Source organism: Capra hircus, chromosome 17 (assembly GCF_001704415.2).
Source record: "Capra hircus breed San Clemente chromosome 17, ASM170441v1, whole genome shotgun sequence".
NCBI lineage: Eukaryota > Metazoa > Chordata > Mammalia > Artiodactyla > Bovidae > Capra > Capra hircus.
In genome coordinates, this window is record NC_030824.1 from 7243571 (window position 1) to 7268519 (window position 24949).

Sequence of the window (24949 nt, forward strand, 5' to 3'; positions counted from 1 at the left end):
TGTCATGGCTGAAAAAACAAAAGATAAAACAGAAGCAATATTGTAATAAATTCAATAAAGACTTTTAAAATGGTCCACATTAAAAAAAAACAACTTAAAAATCTTTTTTCTCCCTGAAGAAGCAAACCTGTTTTCTCGTGCGCTCATCTCCTTTCCAGGTGGGCATGGTGGCCTTCAAAATGAGGTTTAAGACCCTCGAGTACCCAGAAGGGCGTGACATTATCCTCATCAGCAATGACATCACCTTCCATATTGGATCCTTCGGCCCTGGAGAAGACCTTCTGTACCTGCGGGCGTCCGAGCTGGCCCGGGCCGAGGGCATCCCCAAAGTCTACCTCGCGGCCAACAGTGGGGCCCGTATCGGCCTGGCAGAGGAGATCAAGCACATGTTCCAGGTGGCTTGGGTGGACCCGGAAGACCCCCACAAGGTACGGCGCGAAGCTGGCGTGGCAGTGTGATTCCACCTAGCTCCTGCTGTGCTTTCCGAGGGAGTGACAGTACCTCTAAGGGAGTTGGGGGAAAGTCTTGCTCTTAGCACGGATACACGTGGTGGTGGTGGTTTGGTCGCTAAGTCCAAACTTAGCGCGTCCGACTCTTAGGTGTCCGACTCTTGTGATCCCATAGACTGTAGCCTGCCAGGCTCCTCTGTCCATGGGCTTCTCCAGGCAGGAATACTGGAGTGGGTTGCCATGCCCTCCCCAGAGGATCTTCCCGACCCAGGGATCAAACCTGCCTTTCTTATGTCTCCTGCATTGGCAGGTGGGTTCTTTACCACTGATGCCACCTGGGAACCCTCATTCCTTCTTAGCCACTAGGAGATGACTCTGGTTCCTTATCTGTAAAATGGGAATAATCGTAGTAGTCACTTCAGAGAGCTCTGAAGGTGGTAGTCAGTCATATCCGATTCTTTGTGACCCCATGGACTATAGCCCACCAGGCTTCTCTGTCCATGGGATTCTCCAGGCAGGAATACTGGAGTGGGTAGCCATTTCCTTCTCCAGAGCATTTTCCAGCCCAGGGATCGAACCCACGTCTGCTGCATTGGCAGGCGGATTCTTTACCACTGAGCTACTTCAGAAGCCCTCAGGAGGATCCTTGGAGAACAATAATGAAAATAGTTATTTCTTATATAAACACGTAGTTAATACATACCGACCATCTTCTGAACACAGTACATACCAAGCATGCAGAGGTGAGTGGTATATGATCCCTGGCCTCAGGAAGTTCTTAAAATTCATCCAGAAGACCTCAGGACATCATAAAAGGCAGAATGAATAAAGAAAACACACATCTTTTGATGTGAAAATGCAGGGGACAGAGGCATTCTTTGCAACCGCAGCACAGGTTCTCAAGGAGGTGGTATTGTCCCCCCAAAAGGGACAAAAAGTATTATTTTCATGTAGAAGCGCACACACACACATACGTACATTTATTAATAACCAGTATATCTGTAATAAAACTTGACGGGGGCAAAGGGGTTGGTAATCGGAAAAAGAAGTATCTGAAAGGCTCCTTTGGGGAGAGAGAATGAAAAGATTAGACGACACTGAATCAGTGACTTCCCTGGTGGTCCAGTGGTTAAAACTCCCCCTATCAATGCAGGAGCTGAGGGGTCAGTCCCTGGTGGAGGAGCTAAGATCCCATGTGGCTGGGGACCAAAAAAACAAAACATAAAGCAGACACAATATTGTAACAAATTCAATAACGATTTAAAAACAAATAGTGAATCAGAGAGACCAGGGGAAAAGTGAGGTTGTGTGGTAACTGGCAAACACAGAGCGGACATTCAGTTGTTTGGTGTTATTAATGTGTTAACATCAGATGTCTGTTAACATCAGATGGGTGACTGTGTTATTAACACAGTATCCTCCCTGCATCCCTCAAAGACAGTGCTGGCACTAAAAACAGTGGCTGTTGAGTACACGGAGCTGGACTCATAGCCTCATTAAAGTATTTACATATTTTTAAGGGAATAAAATACCTGTACCTGACCCCCCAAGACTACACCAGAATCAGCTCCCTGAACTCTGTCCATTGTAAACACGTGGAGGAAGATGGAGAATCCAGGTAAATAACTTAGCAGGCAGCTCCCACGTTCTGACTGTGGTTCATTTCAGCTGCTCGTGGGGAATCTGCCTCCAGGCTGGTGACAGTTTCTCAAGCAGGGGGGCGTGTTTGTACAGAGGGTCCTCCCAGCTTCCACTGTGGGCAGTGACAGCTCAGACACCTGGGGCCCCCTTTAGGGTGACCCCATCCTTGCTGTTCCCACATGAGGCACATCTCTCACAAAAACAACACATCACTCGGGGACAGTTAGGGTGGATTCCCGCATGTCCCCAGAGCTTGTGGGCTCACATTTTATGACCAAATGAGCCAGACTGACTCACTGGGTGAGCTGGGAAGACGTGGACAGGGTCTGCTCCATGAGAACGTCAAGGGCGATACTGGTGTCTTTTCCAGGGAAGGTTGTAGGTTTTTAAAATCAGATTCTGAGTTAAATCAAAATTTCCCAGGCTGAGTTTCCTGGGATGTTAGTCATTGATTTGTGGGGAGGGAGGGAATGAAGATTTTAAGTTTTGGAAACACTGGGTTAAATGAGATCCAACAAGCATCTTTACTGCAGACCTTCTTAGAGCGTTTAATGCACTGAAATGCCTTGTGAATCTCTAATGGGTTAGGGCCTAACCCAGCCTTTTTGGCACCAGGGACTGATTTCACAGAAGACAATTTTTCCATGGACGGGGGAGGCAGGGATGGTTTTAGGATGGTTCAGTTGCTGCATTTGCTGTGCGCTTAATAATTATTACATCAGCTCCCCGTCAGATCATCAGGGAGGTTGGGCTGTGCATTGGACTCATGTGGCCATGATTGACTGGTCATGAACCAAGTGCCTTCTCCTGGCACACGCCCATCTCGCTGCAGACCAAAGGCTGTTCGATTGTCTCTGAAGGAGTGCAGGGCAGGGGTGATGCTTTGTTAGGACAGCCTCTGCATCAGCGGACTTTCTCTTTGGTTGGAGGGGTGATCATCATCGGGGCTGTACTTGCCCTTCTGGAAACTTTAGGGCCAATCGTGAGGGTGCTAGACCCCGGCCTTCATCTCACCGGTGGCTGCTCTCTCACCCTCCAGCCCCTCGCCTTGCTCAGCCTTCCTTCCCCGGGTCCGTGGGAAGCGCACCAGCCTTGGACTGTCCTGGGCTGGAGCTCAGTCTGTAACTCTCCTTTGGTTCCTGAAGGTATGTCATCACGGACATCATCGGGAAGGAGGAGGGCCTGGGCGTAGAGAACCTGAGGGGCTCAGGCATGATTGCTGGGGAGACCTCCCAGGATTACGACGAGATCGTCACCATCAGCATGGTGAGTCCCCGCCCGTTTTCTTTTCCAACTCAACTTTTTATTATGGAAACTTTAATCAGGAAAAGCCTGTCATACAAAGTGAAGGAAGTCAGAAAGAGAAAAGCAAATATCATATATTAACACGTATGTATGGAATTTAGAAAACTGGTGCTGATGAACCAATTTGCAGGGCGGAAATAGAGACACAGACACAGAGGGCAGACTTGTGGACACAGCAGGGGAAGGGGAGGGTGGGACGAATCGAGTGGCACTGAGACATACATTATACATTACTGTATGTAACAGAGCCAGCGGGAAGCTGCTGCATGACACGGAGCTCAGCTCAGCGCTCTGTGACAACCCAGAGGGGTGGACTGGGGTAGAGGGTGGGAGGGAGGTTCAGAGGGGCGGGGACATATGCTTTCTGATGGCTGATTCACGTTGCTGTACGGAAACAACCAACATGACATTGTAAAGCAATTATCCTCCAATTAAAAATAAATGAAAAAAAAAATAGTTGCGAAAGTAAAGAGAATTGATAACGAGCCCCATGTACTTGTCACTGGCTCCAACAGTTGTCAGCGTGTAACCATTCCTGCATCCTCAGCCCATCTGCCCACTGTTCTGGAATATTTTAAAGCAGCCTCCACTTATATCTTTCCATCTGTAAGTACCTGTAGTGTGGTTCTTTGATAGATAAATGCTCCCCCATTCATTTCTTTTTTAAATAACATAACCATGATACTATTACACCCAACAATAACAGCAGCAATTCTTTGATATCGTCAGAACTCAACTTGGGTTCAGTTTTCATAGTTATCTCAAAATGTCTTATTATAGTTGGTTGGCTTGAATCAGGATTCAATCTCTTCTTCTTTAAAAGATATTGAGTATTTAGAAGAACGTTTGGGCCTTCCCTGGTGGCCCAGTGGCTAAGACTCCACACTTTCTCTGCAAGGGGGCACGGGTTCAGTCCCTGGTCAGGGAACTAAGGTCTTGCATGCCCAGCAGTGTGGGCAAAAAAAAAAAAAGAACTTTTATCTAATTTTAACTGGTACTAAATGACTGTCTTCTCATTCCCTAGTGTGGCCTTTACAGAAATATCTTCTGTTTCTGTTAGAGTTGGTAGTAATAGTTCTCTTTAGTGGTAAACTGTCACTTAAGTCCTGATTTTTACCCTTGGTGTTGGGTCTTCAGTTTCCAAGGTGGGAAATGCTGGCCTTGAGTGTCTTCCTTGGGCTTATTGTCTAGGTGTCATTATGTATGTTTCGTACCTATTTCAGAATAAAAAGACATATATATTTACATATTCCAAAATATGTCATTTTCTTTTGAAGGATATAAAAAGGAATGTTTTCATATATTCCTAAATAGATATACATATACGTGTGTGTTTGTATATATATATATATATATATCTCTTTAATTTATACAGACAGGCACACCTCAGAGATGTCGCAGGTTTGGTTCCAGACCTCTACGGTAAAGCGAATGAATATAGCATTGAAGTGGAGATTGTGATAAAGTCACAGAGATTTTTTGGTTTCTCAATCCATGTAACAGTTATGTTTATACTATACTATAGTCTAAGTCAGCTATAGCCTGATGTCTTTTAAAAATGTATACACTTTAATTTTAAAACCCTTTATGGCTAAAAAATGCTAACCCTCATCTGACACACAGGATTGCCACAAACTTTGTTAAAAAAAAATAAATAATCCTCAGCATCCATGAAGTACAATAAAATGAGGTCTGCCTGTATAAATCTTTCTATTTTGAAATAGTTTAGGCTGTGTCGGAAGTTACGAGATAGTTTAGGCAGGTCCTGGGTGCCCCTCGTCCAGCTCCCGTGTGATAGTGTCTTGTGTAACCGACGTATGTGATCAAAACCAGGACACTGACATTAGCACGCTACTATTAACTCGACACAGACCTCGATAATTTTTTTCCCAGTTTCACCCGCCCTCCTAGGCTTCCTTAGGTTGTGTGAATGTGTGCAGTGTCTTGGGAGCGACTATACTCAGAAGGGCCACAGAGACGCCTCTTGAAGCAAGAGCCAGAACATTCCACGTCTGCTGTGTGTCTTTACAACACTCTTCCTCGCTAGCCCCATTCTTTCTGGACAGGAGGTCGAGGTCAGGCAGCCTGAAGGAGAGGCTTGTGCCCACGCTGTCCGGGCACCAATCAGGATGCCCGTGGCCAAGCTGAGCTTCCACTCATGCCCAGTGGCTCCTGGACCGTCCCTGCTGTGGGGGGCGGGGCACTGGCCCTGAGGAATGCCGGAGGGGTCCTGTCTCCACAGGTGACCTGCCGGGCCCTCGGGATTGGGGCCTACCTGGTGAGGCTGGGCCAGCGAGTGATCCAGGTCGAAAATTCCCACATCATCCTCACGGGGGCGACGGCTCTCAACAAGGTGACCACCTTGAAGGGACGGCCGGGGAGTGGACGTGTAGGGACGGGGCGGGGTCATTCTGACATTCCCAGTGTCCCCAGTGGGGAATTTTTCTCAGCATGAAAGCAGTTCCAGGAATTCCCTGGTGGTCCAGCGGTTAGGACTCCACACTCTCACTGCTGAGGGCCTGGGTTCAATCCCTGGTTGGGGAACTAAGACCCCACAAGCTACATGATACAGCAAGAAAAGGGAAAAGAGAAACCAGTTCCATCCCTGCTAATATAAGAGCTGTTCTTTCATTTTGCAGTTATATGGGCCTCTTATGAGCTAACATATATTATAGATAGATACATACATACATATAGATGTGTATAGATAGATAAATACATATAGATACCTGGCTCAGCATTAAGAGTTTGCCTACAAAGCAGGGGATGCAGGTTCGATCCTTGGGTCAGGAAAATCCACTAGAGAAGGAAATTGCCTTTTCCCACTCCAGTGCAACCTACTCCAGTATTCTTGCCTGGAGAATCCCACGGACTGAGGAAGCTGGCGGGCTGCAGTCCATGGGGTCAAAAAAGAGTCTGACGCAACTGAGCGACCTAACAGCAACAATGTGTGTGTTAGGCTCTTCTGGTGAAACTAATTTTCTGTGTTACTGTAATTTAAATTTTAAAATATTGAAATTTTAAAAATTATTAAAATAGCATTACACATTGCAGAGAATTGGGAAAAGACAAAAAAAAAAAAAGTAATTTTGTCCCCACTGTAGTTTTTGTGTAGCTTTCCTCTCATCTCATGTCTTTGCATAGTTAGACTCCTAGGGAACAGTTTCGTGTGACTGTTTCTGTCTTGAAATGCTTTCCACAATGCTGTAAAGCCTCCCTAACATCAGGTCTGCTGAAAATCCCACAGTGGGTCTCAAAGTCTGGCCCCTGAACCAGCAGCATCAGCATCACCTGGGATCATGATAAAAATACAAAGTTTTCTGGCCCCACCGCAGACCTGCTCCATCAGCAACGCTGGGTTGGGTTTTGCCTGGAGATGACCAGTCACCAGCTGGATCTCTGGTTCTCAAACTGGGCTGCATAATGGAATTATCTGGAAGTTGGAAAAAACAGCAACAGATCCCCAAGATTCTGATGTGATCGGTCTGGCTGCCCGCAGCCTGGACATCAGGACTTTTGAAAGCTCCCAGGTGATTCTGACGTGCAGCAGAGTTGAAGACCATCTGCACAGATGGAAGGCCCCCAGGTCGGGCAGGACCTTGCTAACCGTGTCATGTCAAAGCAGGTCCTGGGCAGAGACGTTTACACGTCCAACAACCAGCTGGGAGGTGTGCAGATCATGCATTACAATGGCGTCTCACATGTCACCGTGCCGGACGACTTCGAGGGTGTTTGTACCATCCTGGAGTGGCTGTCCTATATGCCAAAGGTGCAGTATCCTTCCCCTCCTCCACCTTGAAGCTTGGAGCCTGGAAGACTCTGTTATCTGGTTCATTTGCCAAACGGTGTGGAAGGGTAGGGAGTAGGTAACACTGAAATTGTGCCTAGGGTTAATTTTTCTTTTCTCTTCTCTCCTTCCCTCTCTGATGCCCAGCCCTGTAGTCACTGTTCTTTGCCTTTTTTTTTTTTTTTATGACTTTGTACGGAGGCTGTGTGTCGATCCTTTAGAAAGAGGTGACATTGCCTGTCATCAAAAGAGGTAACATGGACAACAGAGAACCCTCAGGCTTTGCAGTCAGGCTGGATTTGATTCCTGGCTTCCTTCTTGTAGCAATGAGACCTCAGGACCATCTCTTAATCTTTCTAAGCCTCAGTCTCCTCATCTGTAAAGTGGGAGTAACAATGGCACCCATCCCAGGGTGCTGTCACTGATGGCTCAGTGACATGATGTGTGGAGCTCAGCACTTGGCAGGCCCTCAGCCAAATGCTACTCCTAATTGTGATGATGACCTACTTTGGGTTGGGCTTCTGCCGTGTAGCCAGGCATCACCATAGTTGGAAGGAGAGAGGAGGGCAAAGAGTGAACTGCAGACATTATTGACGAGCCTGAAGGACCGAGTGGGAGACCTGACTTTCTTTCCTAGGATAATCGCAGCCCAGTCCCAGTCATCACACCCAAGGACCCTATTGACAGAGAAATTGAATTCCAACCATCTCGCGGGCCCTACAACCCCCGGTGGCTGCTTGCAGGAAGACCTCACCCAAGTAGGTTCCTCCAGGGTTTTGTCTGAGCCCTGGGTTTTGGGGTTTCTTTTCTGCCACCAAGATAAAAGAACGAGTCAGTAGAAGATTATCGCCAAGGGATACACCTGAGTTCGGATGCAAAAAGGGGTGGAAGGATAGAGATTTTTCTCTGTGTTTTTCCCAAGCTGATGACTGAGAAGGGGTGGGAACAGCCTCCGGTTTCTGGAGCTGATGGATGGAGGTGAGAAGCAGCAGAGGTCATGACCTCCTTCCCCGAAATTGCCCCAGGTGTGGTCACATAGGTGGAAACTCTGGGGCTGAAACCTCAGGGTTTCAGAGAGAAGAGCGCTTCTCTCTCTGTCCCTCTCTATTTGGCTTAAACCTTCATAAGGTAGCTCTCCATGAGTTTACCCAGGACGAGCAATGTTGCCTCATTGCAGCTGCGTTTGTAGACATACGTGCGGGTGTGCACACATATATCCAAACACACCTGTGTGCACGCACGTGCTTGCACATGCACACGTACCCCCTCCCCCAAAGGGACAGGTTGGCCTCCTGGAGGTATCTGATTACATTCTGAGCCACCAGGACAGAACTGGAAAGCTGAGCTGCCCCCGTTGCCACAGTCCCAAGTCTAGAATTTCATGTGCTGCCTTGTTTAGAATTCAGCCTCTCCTTCCAGCTGTGTGGGGCAAGGGAGCTGCCGCCAGGAGCATGTCAGGCTCCACCAGTGAAAGATGCCCGGTGGCCTGTTCCCCCCTCTGCCATTTCTCCTAGGCTTTCTCACCCGAGAGCACTGGCTTTAGCTTGATTTTTAAAAACCTCTGATGTGTTACCACCCATTTGCTCCACCTAGGAGGGCCGGCCCCCAGGCAGACCCTGAGGCTGGGGTGCTTTGTTCCCAGGGGCCCAGCCCCCCTGTTCCTGCAAAGTGAGATCTCTCCTGCTACCTGCCTCCTTGTGTCCAAACCACAGTCAGGTGCAGCACGGTGTGGCTCCCAGGCACCGCGTCCTCCCCAGGATGGCCACAGTTGACATCCGCTTGTTCACTGTCCCTTTCTCTGCCTGTCTCCAAATGGAACACGTTCTTCCCAGCGTAACGGTTCTGAGGCTGCAGCCCCCAGGTCCGGGATGAGTGTTTTTCTGAGTAGATGGCCCCTTCTGAAATTGTGCCTTCCGAAGGCAGCCATCTGCTCTCTTTGCCTCCTGAGAAGAAAAGGCAGAGACCGTGACCAGGGTCTCCTCGTGTTTGGCGTGGAAGGAAGTTGATGTGGTTGGGTGTTCTGTATGGACTGACTTCCTGATTTGGTATATTGTTTGGCAGCCCTGGTTTTGTGTGTGGGGGGGCTGGGCAGGGGAAGTGTTGTTGTTTTCCAGGAATAAAGGTATATGGGCTGTCAACGTCAGGCTGTCCTAGAGAGACGGCAGAGGAGTCTGCCCTCCAGGTGGACATCGGGGGCCCTCAGCAACCAGCCCCCAGCCTGAGCTTCCACACTTCTGCCCACAGCTCTGAAGGGATCCTGGCAGAGTGGATTCTTTGACCAGGGCAGTTTCAAGGAGATCATGGTGCCCTGGGCCCAGACTGTGGTGACGGGACGAGCAAGGTAACCCTGAGGGCGGGCCCAGGAGGTCTCAGCGATGCTTTCTCCCTGGCCTTGGATTTTCCGAAAGGAAAACCAATGCAGGGGGTTGGGGGGGCAGTGTTTCTGGCTGATGAAATTCTTCATAGAGTCTGGATTTGTCCGTAACTTTAGCAGACATCTCCACCAACTTCTTCCCAGGGGCCAGGACCCTTGCCCCTGTGTCTGCCCCTGGGCCAGGGCACCCTCGCCAGGGGGGCCATGAACCCCTTTGGGAATCTTAAGGTGGCCCTGGTATTTTCTGGGAAACTGCACAGTCAGAAGTACGAACTCCATTTAGGAGGGCCGTGGGCAGGAACCGCTATTGTATACCAGAGCTGGCAGAAGGCTTAAATGCTTGGATTCTTTCAAAGCTGAGCTCACTCCTCTTCAGGATGAGTCCAACTACCCCAGAGTTCTTCCTTTTATGGAGCCCAACAGCCTCATAATTTACCACTCAGATTCCTGGCACAAGACAGTTGCTACGAGTTCAGGTTCTGGAGTCAGACCTCTGCTGTAACTCCCCCTTTCTGGGCCTTTACATCCTCATCTGTACAATGAGGCTAATAACTCTACCCCTTCCCACTCCTGAAGGATTGTTGTGATTAATAGAAGTGGTGATGTGTTAGGCATTTAAAATATCACAAATGGGGAATTCCTCTGTGGTTCAGCAGTTAAGCCTCCTTGCTTCTACTGCTGGAGGTGCTGGTTTGACACCTGGTTGGGAAACTAAGATCCCAAGTGCCACATAGTATTTAATATTTTTTAAATAAATAAAAAGCATTTAAAAATCATAAATGCTCCGCAATGTTATTAATAGCAGCTGCCCTTATTGTTGTTATTTACTTCTCTGTAATAACCATTAAAATACTGAGTCTATTACTGGGATTGCTTCTCCATAAATGTTTTACTTTTTTCAAATGTTCTTTTTCGGGGGGGGCTGCACTGTCTTCATCCAGTATGTGGGCATAGTTGCCCTGCAACATGTGGGATCTTAGTTCCCCACCCAGGGATCAAACCCATGGCACCTGCATTGGAAGGTGGATTCTTAACCACTGGACCATCAGGGAAATCCCCTGGAATATGTTCTTTAAACCTGAGATGAAATCTACTCCGCCTTCCACATGGAAGCGCTTGATTGGAAGACTGCTCTCCCCAAACCTTCCCCATAAACTGTTGGGAGCGTAACCGAGAGGAATCAAGTGACGCAGGTGGCCAGGGGCAGCCGGTGGCGGTTGCTGATGGAGACTGATGCCGTGGACCGCCCATAACTGAAGCTGCTCAGGCTTAGCATACCTCCATCCTTTCCCGATGTGGCATGGGGTCCAGACCCGCGCTGTCCACCGTGGTGGCTGCTGGCCACGTGTGACAGCTGAAATTCAGGCGAATCACACAGTGAAAGAGCATGGCGCATACTCAGCTCCTCAGCCGTCCCTGCCGCGTTTCAGATGCTCCGTGTCCATGTGCAGCTCACGGCTGCCACACTAGTCAGGCCACTAGAGAGCGTGGCCATCATCATGCAAAGTTCTAGGGGACGGTGCTGCTCCCATCCCTGTCTTGGCCCAAGCCTCCCCACAACGCCGGCAGCTGTTGCCCCAACACGGGCACCCAGAAGGCCTTTCCAGCCTGCTTGTTTGTGAGGCTTTTCACCGCTTCAGGGCCAAGTTGAAAACAGCACACTTTTCTCTGTCCACCCTCATCCCGGCCCGTGTGCCTGGGCCGGACCCACTTGGCCCCCCGAATCGGCCTGGGGTGCTGCCTCATGCCCCTGCTCACTTGTGGTCCACCTTGCAGGCTGGGGGGCATCCCTGTCGGAGTGATCGCTGCAGAGACGCGGACGGTGGAGGTGGTCGTGCCCGCCGACCCTGCCAACCTGGATTCTGAGGCCAAGGTTAGGGGCCAGGGAGCTGGGCTGGCTCTTTTCACGTTTTGTTTTTTTACTGAAGTGTAGTTGAGTTACAAATTATATTCATTTCAGGTGTACAGCATAGTGATTCAGCATTTCTACAGATTGTGCGCTATTAAAAGTTATTACAAGATAATGGCTGTATTTCTCTGTGCTCTACAGTACATCCTTGTTGCTTTTGTATTTTATACATTGCAGTTTGTTATCTCTTAATCCCACACCCCTAATTTGTCCCTCCCATCTTCTCGCTCACCTTTGGTAACTACCTAGTTTATTTTTTGTCTGTTTTATTTTTGTGAGTCTGTTTCTGCTTTGCATATATGTTTATTTGTATTATTTTTTAGGTTTTCCATAGCAGTGATAACATACAGTGCCTGTCTTTCTCTGACTAATTTCACTATGTATAATGTTCTCTAGATCTGTCCACATTGCTGCATATGTCAGAATTGCATTCTTTCCGTGGTTGAGCATGATTCCATTGTATATATTTATGCCACATTGTCTTTCTCCATTCATCTGTCATTGGGCACTTGGATTGCTTCCGTATCTTGGCTACTGTAAACACTGAGGTGCATGTATCTTTTCAAATTAGTGCTGGGTTGTATATACACATACATACCCAGGAAGAGAGCTGCTGAGTCATATAGCAGTTCTATTTTTAGTTTTCTGAGGAACCTCCATACTATTTTCCACAGTAAGAGCACTGGTTGACATGTCCAGCAGGAGTGTCCCAGGGTCCCCTTTTCTCTACATCCTCACCAGCATTTGTTTCTGCAGACTCTCTGCTGATGGCCATTCCGATGACTATGACTGTGGTCTTGCTGGGTCTGCTGTGTGGCCGGTTGAGCTGACAGGAGCGGGTCCTGAGTGGTCACACGTCTGTCCTTCCAGCTCAGAGACTCAGAGACATCCTTGGCTCTGGAGTGGGGTGGGGTGGGGGCCCCAGCACTGAGTCTGCAAGGATGCATGGTGCTCCATGCTGTCTTCTTCAGAGGATGACGGGCCCCTAGGAATCCCTCCCTCCTCCTGCCCCTGTCACTGTTGCTGCTTCTAGGGTGGGCCGCGGCGCACCCTGGGAGGAGTTCAGAAGTCAGAGGGCAGGTCCTGGGACCCTACTCAGGGTGGCCTTTACTAGCTTGGCACCTATCAACAGGCAACAGGAGCCTCCCTGGGCCGCAGCGTGAGAGTCACACGTCTGAGCCCCATCTCTGGTGTTGTCACCAATGCCAATCAGGCTGCCTGCCATCCAGGGTGCCATGTGGGCGGCCATCCCATGTCCCACTCGGAGGAGTCTGATGCAGGCTGCTCTGTGTTCCAGATAATCCAGCAGGCTGGCCAAGTGTGGTTCCCAGACTCAGCCTATAAGACGGCCCAGGCCATCAATGATTTCAACCGGGAGAAGCTGCCCCTGATGATCTTTGCCAACTGGAGGGGGTTCTCCGGGGGCATGAAAGGTAAAGTGGCCTTCCTGTGGGTGCCCTGAAGCCTCAGGGTCAGCACCCTGGACAGCTCCCGTGGGGTCGCAACATCATCATCTTAGTTGAGCTTCCTGCAGACGGGAGCTGTTCAGGGAACTGAGGGCTTCCAGTGTGACTTTCCAGAGGTCCCCGTCATGCAGGGAGAGGCAGAGGTGGCCCCAGGAAGCTGCCGAGTGACCTGGGCTGTCACCTCCCCGCTTGGGAAGATGAGAAGGCGCCTGCCCTCCTTAGGGGGCTACTGTGAACCTCAGTGACCTGACACTCAAATGCAAGTGCTTCAAGGCACTGAGCATTTCAAGAGACAGAGGCTGTCAGTGGGATGTTTCAGAAAGAGCTGGACTGGGGCAGGGCAGACCTGGTCTGAGTCCTTGTTGGATGGGTGACTGCTCCAAGCCGAAGTTTCTCTCCTCTGCGAAGAGGGGTAAGGATAGAACCAACCTCAGAGGGCCAAGGTGAGAGTTCGTTGGCATGTGGTGGTTACTCTCAGTGTGATTTTGAGTTATTTTTTAAAAAGTATTTACCTATGTATTTGGCTGCGCCAGGTCTTAGTTGCAGTGTGTGAGATCTAGTTCCCTGACCAGGGGCTGAACCTGGGCCTCCTGCATTGGGAACTCAGAGTCCTAGCCACTGGACCACCAGGGAGGTCCCAGATTTTGTTATCGTGCTGTTGTTTCCACGTACCATGCCTAATTGGACATGTCTTGGTAGAAAATAAGGACCATATGCCTGTGGGCAGCAGGAGGGAAGAGACAGTGTTATCATCCTTGGAGAGGGTTCTGTTCTGGAAACAGTGGGACAGGCCGGGGGCATCTCTGAGCCAGGGCTGGAAGGGATCTTAGAGATCAGCCCATGCCTCCTTTTCTGGGTGGGAATGTTGAGGCCCCGGCAGGGAGGAGGATCTGGTCAAGGGAGCCCTCTGTACCTTGATCCTGCCTCCTGGCCCCATGAGAGCCTCTCCACAACCCCGGGGCAGCAAAGGGTGGGCCTGAGGTCGCCTCAACGGTGGCTGCCTTGCTTTTCAGACATGTACGACCAGGTGCTAAAGTTCGGAGCCTACATCGTGGATGGCCTCCGGAAGTACAGACAGCCTGTCCTGATCTACATCCCGCCCCACGCGGAGGTCCGGGGCGGCTCCTGGGCGGTCATGGACGCCTCCATCAACCCGCTGTGCATAGAGATATATGCGGACAGAGACAGCAGGTGGGTGTGCCCCCCAGCCCAGCCCCGCCTTCCTGCGCTCACTCCCAGTCCAGAGGCCCCACGCCCTTGGAGTCGCACTCTGGGGATCTCAGGGCTGTTCTGAACTTCCAGAGGGATGGAGAGCCTCCAGTTCTCCCAGTCTGAAACCAGCGTCCAGCATGCTGCTGGATTTTCTCAGTGTAATTAGTGACTGGAGCCCAAAAGAAGTGGAGGAACTGTAGTTTGTTCTTTCACAACTTACACTCACCTGTTTCCCAAGGAGGTTTGCGACCACTTAAAGAAAATAGAAGTGTAATATATACTTAATATAATATATAGTATCAATATATCAATATATATTTTATATGTTATGTTATATATGTTAATATATTATATGTTATATAATATATAGAATATATTAAGTCATATATGTATATGTAATTCTATAAGCATATAATATATTATAAATTGTAATATAGTAACTATATTATAATTATATAATTACATAATTATATATTATACAGTATATATTATATAATTATATCATATATCATATATATTATACACATATATTTTTATATTATATTATTATATATATAAATACTATATATTTTATATTATATAAACATAATATGTATGTTTATATAATTATAATTATATATCACATATAATAATATATTAATAATATATTGTTAATTATATAATATATTATGTGTATAATTAATATAATTATATTAATTATATTAATATATTAAAATAAATGTTATGATTGATTTGATTGATTGTATATTAATTAATTAATTAGGACTTCCCTGATGGTCCAGTGGTTAAGAATCTACCGGCTAATTCAGGGACACGGGTTTGATCCTTGGTCTGATAACTAAGATCCCACATGTCACGGGACAGCTGAGCTCACAAGCCACAACTACTGAGCCCATGCACTCTAGAACCCGTGCTTCACAGCAAGAGAACCCACCACAACAAGAAGCCTGAGCATCATATCTAGAGAGTAGCCCCCACTCATCGCAACTAGAGACAGCCCATGCAGCAACAAAGACCTGGTGCAGCCAAAGAAAAAAGAAAGACCAAAAGCACCTGAGCTTCCTGGCAGCCAAGATGAAAAGGGAAATATGATTAGATGTCTAGTTCTTACTAGACTCTGAGTCTTCCCCAAAACTGTTCCATAGAAGCTATGTTTTATTCATTTTTATTTATTGTTATAGCCTAGGGCCTAGGCTGACTCCTAATGGGTGCTTGGGAAATACTGGGCAAACGAGGGATACTTGCATGAGACGACACCAGTTCCTCAGGGGAGAGAAACCTTCCTGGCACTTTTTTTTTTTAAAGTGGGAATCTATCCCAGATAGATTCTTCCAGAAAGGATGCTGACGATAATGCTTGTAACTCAGTGTTTGAGTGTCTTCAAAATGAAGAGTATGCCAAATGCTGTGCAGAATGTGAAGGCCACAAGAGCACTTCCTTGGTGGTCCCGTGGCTGAGGCTCTGTGCTTACAAGGCAGGGGACCCAGGTTCTATCCCTGGTCTGAGAACTAGATCCCACATGCCATGACTAAGAGTTTGCATGCTGCAACTCAGACCCAGAGCAGCCCAATAAACAAACATATTCTTAAAAAAGAATAGTTCTGCTCAAGGTGTAGATAGGCACCTTCCTCCTGTGTCTGTTCCCGTGTTCATTCCTCAGTTCAGTGAATATTTACTGAGCACCTACTGTGTCTCAGGCGTTACGTTAGGCATTGTGATATGGTGCAAATGAGCCGAGCCTGTCCTGCCTTCAGTGCCCTGTGACCTTCATGGGAGGTCGCTGAGGTCAGACCTCCAGAAGACTCAGGACAAGAGCAGCCCCAAATGGGGTCACATTAACTTTTCACTCTGGTCACCAGGAGGCTCAGAGCTACATGTAGTATTGGTCAGGGCTTCCAAGCTGTCAGAAGAGAAGGGGGCAAGGGGAAACCAAGGGGTAGGGTGAGAGGGTTGGGAATGGAGGGGGCCACTCATATCTTGGATTCCTCCATGTGCCTTTGTGTGCTTTAAGGAGATTAAAGAGTACCTTGTAGCCACGAAATTAAAAGATGCTTGCTCCTTGAAAGGAAAGCTATGACAAACATAGAGAGAGTATTAAAAAGCAGAGACATTACTTTGCCAAGAAAGGTCCATATAATCAAAGCTATGATTTTTCCAGTAGTCACGTATGGATGTGAGAGTTAGACCATAAAGAAAGCTGAGTATGGAAGAATTGATGCTTTCCAACTGTGGTGCTGAAGACTCTTTAGAGTCTTCTTGCAGTCCTTTGGACTGCAAGGAGATCCAACCAGTCCATCCTAAAGGAAATCAACCCTGAATATTCATTGGAAGGACTAATGCTGATGGTGAATCTCCAGTACTTTTGGCCACCTGATGCAAAGAACTGACTCACTGGAAAAGACCCTGATGCTGGGAAAGATTGAAGGTGGGAGGAGAAGGGGACAACAGAGGATGAGATGGTTGGATGGCTTCACCGATGCAATGGACATGAGTTTGAGCAAACTCTGGGAGATGGTGAAGGACAGGGAAGCCTGGTGTGCTGCAGTCCATGGTGTGACAAAGAGTCAGACACGACTGAGTGACTGAGCACCACCACCACCCTGGCCTGAGGAGAGCAGAGATTAGGAAAGCCAGAGAGGACTGTAGCTGAAGAGCTGGTGGGATATGCTGTTCTGGAAAAAGTCACACACTCTTGTTGCTGAAAGGGCCTTCCAGAGTTCAGAACATTTTTGTTTTATTTTTTAGCTTCTGGCTATGCCATGGCATGTGGGATCTTAGCTCCCTGATCAAAGATTGAACTCATGTCCCGTGCGTGGAAGCATGGAGTCCTAACCACTGGACTGCTAGGGAAGTCCCAGAACACTATTTTAAAAGCTGGTTTAATTCCTCCTTCTGTGGATAGAAAAGCAGATGACCAGAGAGGTTAAGTGACTTGCCCAAGGGCACACTGAAAGCCAGCTACAGAGCAGAGGACTGCCACCAGCTTTCCTGGTGGTCTTGCCTCCCCCCGCATGTCCTCTGGCGGTCGCTTGCTGGGGAACCCCTCATACACGCCTGCCCCCGCTGCTGGCTTTTTTCAGAGCGAGTGTTCTGGAGCCAGAAGGAACAGTGGAGATTAAGTACCGGAAGAAAGATCTGGTGAAGACCATCAGAAGACTCGACCCCGTTTCCAAGAAGCTCGTGGAGCAGCTTGGTGAGTGGGTCTGAAACGTATCACCTCTCAGAGGTCATGAAAGAGCTCAGCCCACTCATTGCTGGAGGCTTCTAGTATGTTAAAAATAGTGAAGACAACCCCAAACTCAGCAGCAACAACTGTGAGATGTTTCAAATGTTCCCACACAGCCCATCAACCCCTTTAACATTAAAAAATATACACAGTGCCTTAGTGAATGTAATTTCTCAACACACACAAGATAGAATAGTTGAACTATTTCAAGCCAATGAGAAACATTTGAATTTTGGTAGCAAAATTACCCTTTAGAATTTTCCCGTCAGGCATTTTACTAATTTGGTTTGAGTGATAGGTTTGTTTCACTTGCAACTTATTTGTAATTCTCTTTAAAAATGCATATAAGGTAGCATTGCCTTTATAACTGATCTATGTCATCAGAAATTCACAAGATTCATGATGATGGTGATGATGGGTAGATAATTTCTTTGGTTTGGTATCAGAGTAATGCTGATATCATTGGGTGAATCAGAAAGTGTTCCCCTCTCTGTTTTCTGAGTCTGAGGTGGCATTATTTCTTTAAATCTTTGATAGCAAAGATTTACAATTCAACTACAAATTCAATTGCTTTTTTATATATAGGACTGTTCAGTTTAATCTCTTTGCTCTTAGGTGAGCTTTCGTAGTTTATTTCAAGGAGTTTGTTTCATTTAAATTATCAAATTGGCATAGACTTGTTTATAATATTCCCTTATTAGATTTTACTATGTAAATTAAAAACGGTAACTGACGGTGTCCTGTAAGCGCAGTGGGCCTGATGAAAGGGAACAACTTTGAAGCTGAGTGTTGAACGCTGTCTTGCAAATCTGGATGCATTTTTTTTTTAATTGGAGTCAGGTTGCTTTACAATGTTGGGTTCGTTTCTGCTGTACAACGAGGTGGACCCTGGTTGAACCTATGTCTCCTCCCTCTTGGACCTCCCTCCCACCCGTCTAGGTCATCATTAGAGCACTGAGCCGAGCTATCAGAAACAGAAAAGCAAATATTGCATATTAACGCGTGTATGTGGAATCAAAAAACTGCTGCAGATGAACCTATTTTCAGGGCAGAAATAGAGACATAGAGAATGGATGTGTGGGGCAGGGAGCGGAGAGCGGATGCACTGGGAGATCGGGCCTGACATACATACACTCCCATGTGTAAAATAGATTGCTAGTGGGAACCAGCTGTTTAGCACTGGGTGCATTTTTGAGGGTGCAGGAGCAACTTGGCTTGGGAGCACTATCTGGGTTAGAGCTCAGGCCTGCCCTGCAAACCCTGGCTCTTGCCTTGCCCGCAGGAATGTCTGAGCTCTCAGACACGGACCGCAAGGAGCTGGAGGGCCAGCTGAAGGCCCGGGAGGACCTGTTGCTGCCCATGTACCACCAGGTGGCGGTGCAGTTCGCCGACCTCCACGACAAGGCGGGCAGGATGCTGGAGAAGGGCGTCATTTACGTAAGAGCCTGCGGGCGCTCCAGTCTGTGTGAATGGCCGAGCCTCAGGTCACCTGGTGTCCAACACACGCAGAATATTTGCACTCAGGCCTGTGGGATGAGGCAAATTCCAGCTCTGAGAATCACCTGGGGGAAAAAAAAAAGAACAAAAACAACTCCAGTGGTTAAGAATCCACCTTCCAATGCAGGGGATGTGGGTTCAATCCCAGGTCAGGGAACCAAGATCACAATGACACAGGGCAGCTAAGCCCACACACCCCTCCACAACTGGAGGGAAGCCTGTGTGCCTCAACTAAGACCCAATGCAGCCAAAAATAAAGAAATGAGTATTTTTGTAAAACTCTAGCGCCCAGGTGGCTCTCCAATTAAATCAGAATATGGGTGGGAGGGGAGTCAGGCATCAGTATTTTTTTTTTTCCCCCAAATCCCCCAGAGATTCTAGTAGGTCGCCCAGTTTGGGAACTACCAGTCCAACCCCTGTGTGTGCTCAGAACCGCTGGGCTGGGTTTGGTACCATTGTTTCCACAATGCACTCCCCCACCACTGATGGTCACAACCCCATCCTCTTGCCCCATCCCCATGAGGTCATACCCAGTCCTGAACACCCCTGTGTGCTGGGCTCCTTCCTGCCTCTCCAAGCCCTCTGCACCCCTCTGCACCCCTCGTGAGCTTCTGGGTCTGGAGGTGGAGATGGGCACCGGGTTTGTACCCAGGGGAGGTGGTCCGGAGACCTGGCAGTGTCCTGTCTCTGCCGCCTCCCTGAGCCTCAGTTTTCCAGCCTGTGAAATGGGAGTGATCACAAGGCCAGGCTCTGGGCAGCTCCTAGAATCCCCCTCCACCGTTCCGGGGTGGGGTGGGGTGGGGGCTCAGGCCCACGGCTTGTCCGCAGGACATCCTGGAGTGGAAGACGGCCCGCAGCTTACTGTACTGGCGCCTGCGCCGCCTGCTGCTGGAGAGCCAGGTGAAGCAGGAGGTCCTGAGGGCCTGCCCGGAGCTCAGCCACATGCACGTGCAGTCCATGCTGCGCCGCTGGTTCGTGGAGACGGAGGGCGCAGTCAAGGTGGGCCTGGGGCAGAGATGCGCACGCGTGGGCGGGGATCCAAGGGGCAGAGACGCATGGGGCGGGGGCCCAAGGGGGCCTGCCCAGCCGTCAGGGGTCCCTCGCTGACGCAGCCTCAGCCTCCACCCCAGGCCTACCTTATGGCTTCCCTGGTGGCTCAGACGGGAAAGAATCCACCTGCAATGCAGGTTCGATCCCTGGGCGGGGAAGATCCCCTGGAGGAGGAAATGGCAACCCACTCCAGTATTCCTGCGGACAGAGGGGCCTGGCGGGCTACAGTCTGTGGGGTGGCAAAGAGTCGGACACGCCTGAGCGAGTCACGCTTTCTCTCAGGCCTACCTGTGGGACAACAACCAGACGGTGGTGCGGTGGTTGGAGGAGCATTGGCAGGCGGGCGAGGGGCTGCACTCCACCATCCGCGAGAACATCGCGTGCCTGAAACGGGACTCCGCCCTTAAGACCATCCGGGGGTGAGTGGCCGGCCCGACCCCGCCCCCCTCACCTCGCCCCGCCCCTCACCTCGCCTCGCCCCTCGCCTCGCCCCTCACATCGCCCCGCCCCTCACATCGCCCCGCCCCTCGCTTCCCCCGCCCCTCGCTTCCCCCGCCCCCTCACCTCGCCCCCGCCTCCTCACCTCGCCCCGCCCCCCTCACCTCACGCACCCCCTCACCTCGTCCGCACTGGTCACGAGGACTCGTGTCCGGCTGCCTGGCCCCAGAGCGGCCACTCGAGTGCACCGCATCTCACGGTCCACGGACCCCGCCTCAAGGTCGGGGGCCACAGCCCAGTCCCGCAGCTAAGAGGCTGCCACTCCGCCCAAGCCAGGTCTCCCTGCCCAGAGTCCTGGGGATGTGGTCGGTGGGGGTCGGGAGGTGCGATGATTTCAATTCCTTATCCTGGTTAGACCTCATCCAAGGTCATGGCCAAAGCGTGTTTGTTTAGACAACCGTGTTCTGAGCACCTGGTCCTTGGGCTGCCAGCTCCTGCTGGGTTTGATCCTTCCTGGAGAGCTTGCTCCCCGCGTCCCCGTGGCGTAGGGAGCTGAGCGCATGGGACCCATCTGGCGGGTGAAGCTGAGGTCCAGGGTGAGAGTGTGTGTGTCAGGTCACACGACCTGTGAGCAGGAGAGTGCACTGTTGTTCCTTGAGGTTGTGCTGTGGCCCTTCTGCCCCACAGGACCATCGCCCCTCCTGTGTCCGCGACAGGAAGAGGGCTGGGCGCTCTGTGTGGCTGGTTGCCCACCCAGGAGTGGGACAGGCCCTGCGCAGGGCTCTGGGGCTACTGGGGGGCGGGGGCCCACTGAACTCAGTGGGAGAAATGACCTCGCCCTCCTCCCCCAACTCCTGCAGCCTGGTTCAAGAAAACCCTGAGCTGGCCATGGACTCACTGGTGTACATCAGCCAGCACATCAGCCCGGCCGAGCGGGCCCAGGTCATTCACCTCCTGTCCACCGTGGACGGCCCGGCCTCTACCTGACCCCCGGTCTTCCCAGTTGTTGGCAGGACATCGGTTCAAGAAAAACCGCACCGATCCACTGACCGCAGGCCCTCGCCAGGACCGCAGGGGTTTACTTTTTAAAACTCCTGGGCGTTGCCGCAAGGCTGCTGACCCCCAGCTCACTCCTGTTTAATAAAAGGCTCGGGAGTGCCCTCTTCCAAGCAGAAACCTCCCCCTTCTCCATTGCTGGGAAGTCTGGTTTTTAGCTCTTTAAGACACTTCGCCTCATCACTGAATCGAATTGAACCCAAACACTCCAGTTTCCGTCCACTTTCTGTTGCCTTGTGGGATCCAGGTGTTCTTTTAGACTCATTTTCTATCAGAGCGTGGAATCTTCTTATTTTTTTTTTCACTCCGAGACCAGCTCTTGATGTAAGCCTCTCACAGGTTTCAGCAGTATAACAAGGAAAGCAAAATAAGAGAGGAGAAAAGAGAAAATGTTTTTGTAGTCTGCTTATTTGAACCCTTATTTGAATTCCTCTCACCCAGGAAAGGGTATGAATGATTTTTTTTTTAATTAAGAGTACAAAATGGTGTTTTGTTCCCCACAAGACTCCTAGCTAATCACTAGCAAAGTCCCATTACTGGGCTTAGTTCCCTCATTAGTAGAAAATTGCATAGCCCTAGGCTCAAGGGCGTTGGGAGACTTATTTTTTCACATGGTTCACAGCCCTCTGCCTGCCCCTTCTCTCCAAGGAGAAGGGGACTCCAGCTTGGGCTGGGAGGACAGAGAAGTGAGGCAAGACCTTCTCCAACCTCAGCAGCCCGGCTTGCTCACAGGTCTCACCCCTGTGGTTGCCGTCACCTGCCTCGGAGGCCCCTTCGGGTCCCCTTCACTCTTGCGCCTCCTGCCTCAGTGTCCGTGGTGGGCTGTAGCCCGAGGGACAGAGCCAGTGGCTCCCAAGGACTGGGCTGTGGGCACCACACTGATTCACTCAGGGAGGGCTTCGCGAGGCCACCACCAGCACCCAGCCCCGAAGACCACACAGCGTCAGGACCTGCGGTCCTCCCAGCCGTGTCCATCTGTCCCCAGTGCCCGTGATGGAGGGAGCCGGCCACCCTCCAGTGCCATGGCGGGCAGTCTGCCTGGGGACACCGGACATTACACCTGGCCAACGTGGAGGCCAGCGAGGTTTCGTGGGGAAGCCCCTACAAGCGGGAATGCTGGGGGATGTCTGAGGCCATCGGCCAGTGATGACAGCCCTGGCCAGCGTGGGTGGTGTGGGCACAGTGAGGGGTGGGAGAAAGACGTCAGCCATTGTTGTATCCCGAGACTGATGGGGGTGGGTACGAGTCCATGTGGCTTTGGGAACCGATTTCTTCCCATGTGGAGGAGTCCCTGCGGGTTTGGGAGGGATGATACATCAATGACTAGCTGCAACCCTGGAATGGTGGGTGGAGGAACCTACCAGGAAATGTGTGGAATAAATTATTTTTGGAAGGAAGCATTTTGGCCTTGGCTTATTACCTGGAGTAGAGCAGGCAGGCAGACTGGCAGGGGATTCCCCGGGGATGCGCCCTCCTCCTGTCGCCGCTGAGATCTTGTGCCAACCCCCATCTCAGGAGGACGGAGCTCCAGTGTGAGTCCTCCTCCTGAAGGCCACAGGGAGACCGCTTCATCCTTGCACTGCCGTTTCGCATCTGGATACAAGCTGCTGTCCACAGGCCGGTGATGCCGAGTTTAGCATAAATGGACCTTCCCCGGTAAGACTGACTTCCCTCTTTCGGGAGACTTAGCACAGCTGCCTCCAGGGAAGGGAGAAAGGATCAGACCACTGAGTGTGCCCAGGCCTACAGTGAGCACTCGGGGTCCTGCCGCTGGCCATCTACAGTGCCCTGGCCTCCATCGCATGCAGTCCTTTTGCAGAGCCTTTTGAGGGTGGATGCTACATTTCTAGCCTCACTTTTACAAACAAGAAAACTTCAGCTCAGAGGTGAGCGGACTTGATGTCCAAGGTCACACAGCCGGTGAGAAGTGGCCAGGCTGACTCAAACCCAGTCCTCTGGTGTTTTATGTGTGTGCAGCAGGTCCTCAAAGGGTGGCAATGAGTACATTTCACCCATTAGTTAGCCAGCTGCAGAGATTCTCAGCGAAGCCTTGCTCCTGTGTCTCCTCCGCGCTTTCTTCCAGCGTCAGCACGGTGCCGGCGCAGGCAGTCTTCCGGCTGTGACCCGGGCTCTTGCCCACAGTCCGTGACCCTGTGACCTTGGCATTTTCGCTTTGACTCTATACATACCAGCCCCACTTGCCCATGGTAAGGAATGGATGTCAGACCCAAGAAAGGGCTCCCCAGCCCTCGGCACATGGTGATCCAGGCACTCGGGCTCCGACCGCCCAGCTCGGCACCGCAGCAGGAGAGCACCCCTGAGCCTCAGAAGTTCTCCAGACCGTGCAGGAGTTGCTCTTTGGCTGTGACCATACGGCTGAGGCCCTTGCCCCCAACCCATCACCGAGGGTGCCTGGGGGCTGGGAGGCAAGCCACAGAGCCACCCAGGAGCCAAGCTGCGGAGGAGGGGTGCTGGGGAGAGAAAGGCAGCACCCCTTCCCCGCTGCCTGCCTGTTCTCCTCTGAAGTGGGGCCCTGGTCAGCCCTTCCCAGTACCACCTACAGCCCCATTAATCGACCCCTACCTTCCCTACTGGCTGATCATCACCTATGTGTGAGTCTGGTCTCCCGGTAAGGCTGCAAGCCCCTTCCTGGGTGGGCTTAAAAGTTCGACAGACTCGTAAGTATTTATTTATTTCTGGTTTTGGCTGTGCTGGGTGTTCGCTGGTGCGTGGGCTCCCTCCAGTGGTGGTGTGTGGACTTCTCATTTCAGTGGCTGCTCTTGCTGCCGAGCACAGGCTCAGCCACTTTAGTAGTCGCAGCTCATGGGCTTAGTTGCCCCAGAACCAGGGATCGAACTTGTGTCCCCTGCATTGGCGGGCAGATTCTTAACCACTGGACCAGCAGGGAAGTCCCAGACTGCTAATCAAAATGCCCTTCTGCTGTTATCTTGGGTGGCAAGTCACCTCCTTTAGTCCTGGGCCTCAGCTTCTCCATCTGTAAAATGGGTGTAGCAAGTAGTAAGACATGCCTCTTAGTGTTGTCACGAGGATCGAATGAGCTGATTTACAGCCCTGACTGGCGCAGGGCCTTGGTGCTGGAAAGAGTGTACCTCCTCCCACCTCGCTGCCCTCCCTGACCCCAAGCAGGCACCAAAGAGATATCTCTGGAGCCTAGCACACACAGTCTCAGTCCTGCCTTCTCACTGGGACCCCAAGTCCTACCCACCCTCTCTGAGCCTCTCCTTCTGAGCAGTAGGCAGGGTTCACATCCCTGCCTGAGTGAGTGCTTGTCCAGAGCCTGGGCACTCTGGGGTGGGGACTGGCATCTGGACTAATTTTACCGATAATGACCGAGTCCTCTCAGTCTGGCACGACGGGAACCTGGCATCAGAGGACCTGGGTCCAGTGTTTGCTCTCGGGGCCTCAGTTTTCCCATCTGTAAGTGGGTCTCCACTGTAAGGGGCTCGAGGCGCTGTTGTCCTCTACCCCCCCTCCCCTGCTCACCCCCCTCCCCTGCTCACCCTTCCCTCCTCTCTCCA

The 24949-nt window shown here is 50.6% G+C and overlaps 1 protein-coding gene across 1 annotated transcript in view; it reads left to right on the plus strand.

The window, feature by feature from the left end:
• The window catches only part of ACACB (acetyl-CoA carboxylase beta), a 98867-nt gene extending 76060 nt beyond the window's left edge, over positions 1-22807 (plus strand). The window contains 15 exon segments of the mRNA XM_018061094.1: positions 159-428; positions 1970-2067; positions 3236-3356; positions 5638-5748; positions 7021-7164; positions 7820-7940; positions 9427-9523; positions 11333-11429; positions 12763-12898; positions 13945-14122; positions 17224-17336; positions 18652-18806; positions 19695-19865; positions 20199-20335; positions 21215-22807. Of these exon segments, the coding sequence (XP_017916583.1) occupies positions 159-428; positions 1970-2067; positions 3236-3356; positions 5638-5748; positions 7021-7164; positions 7820-7940; positions 9427-9523; positions 11333-11429; positions 12763-12898; positions 13945-14122; positions 17224-17336; positions 18652-18806; positions 19695-19865; positions 20199-20335; positions 21215-21341 (2076 nt within the window). The 3' untranslated portion in view covers positions 21342-22807.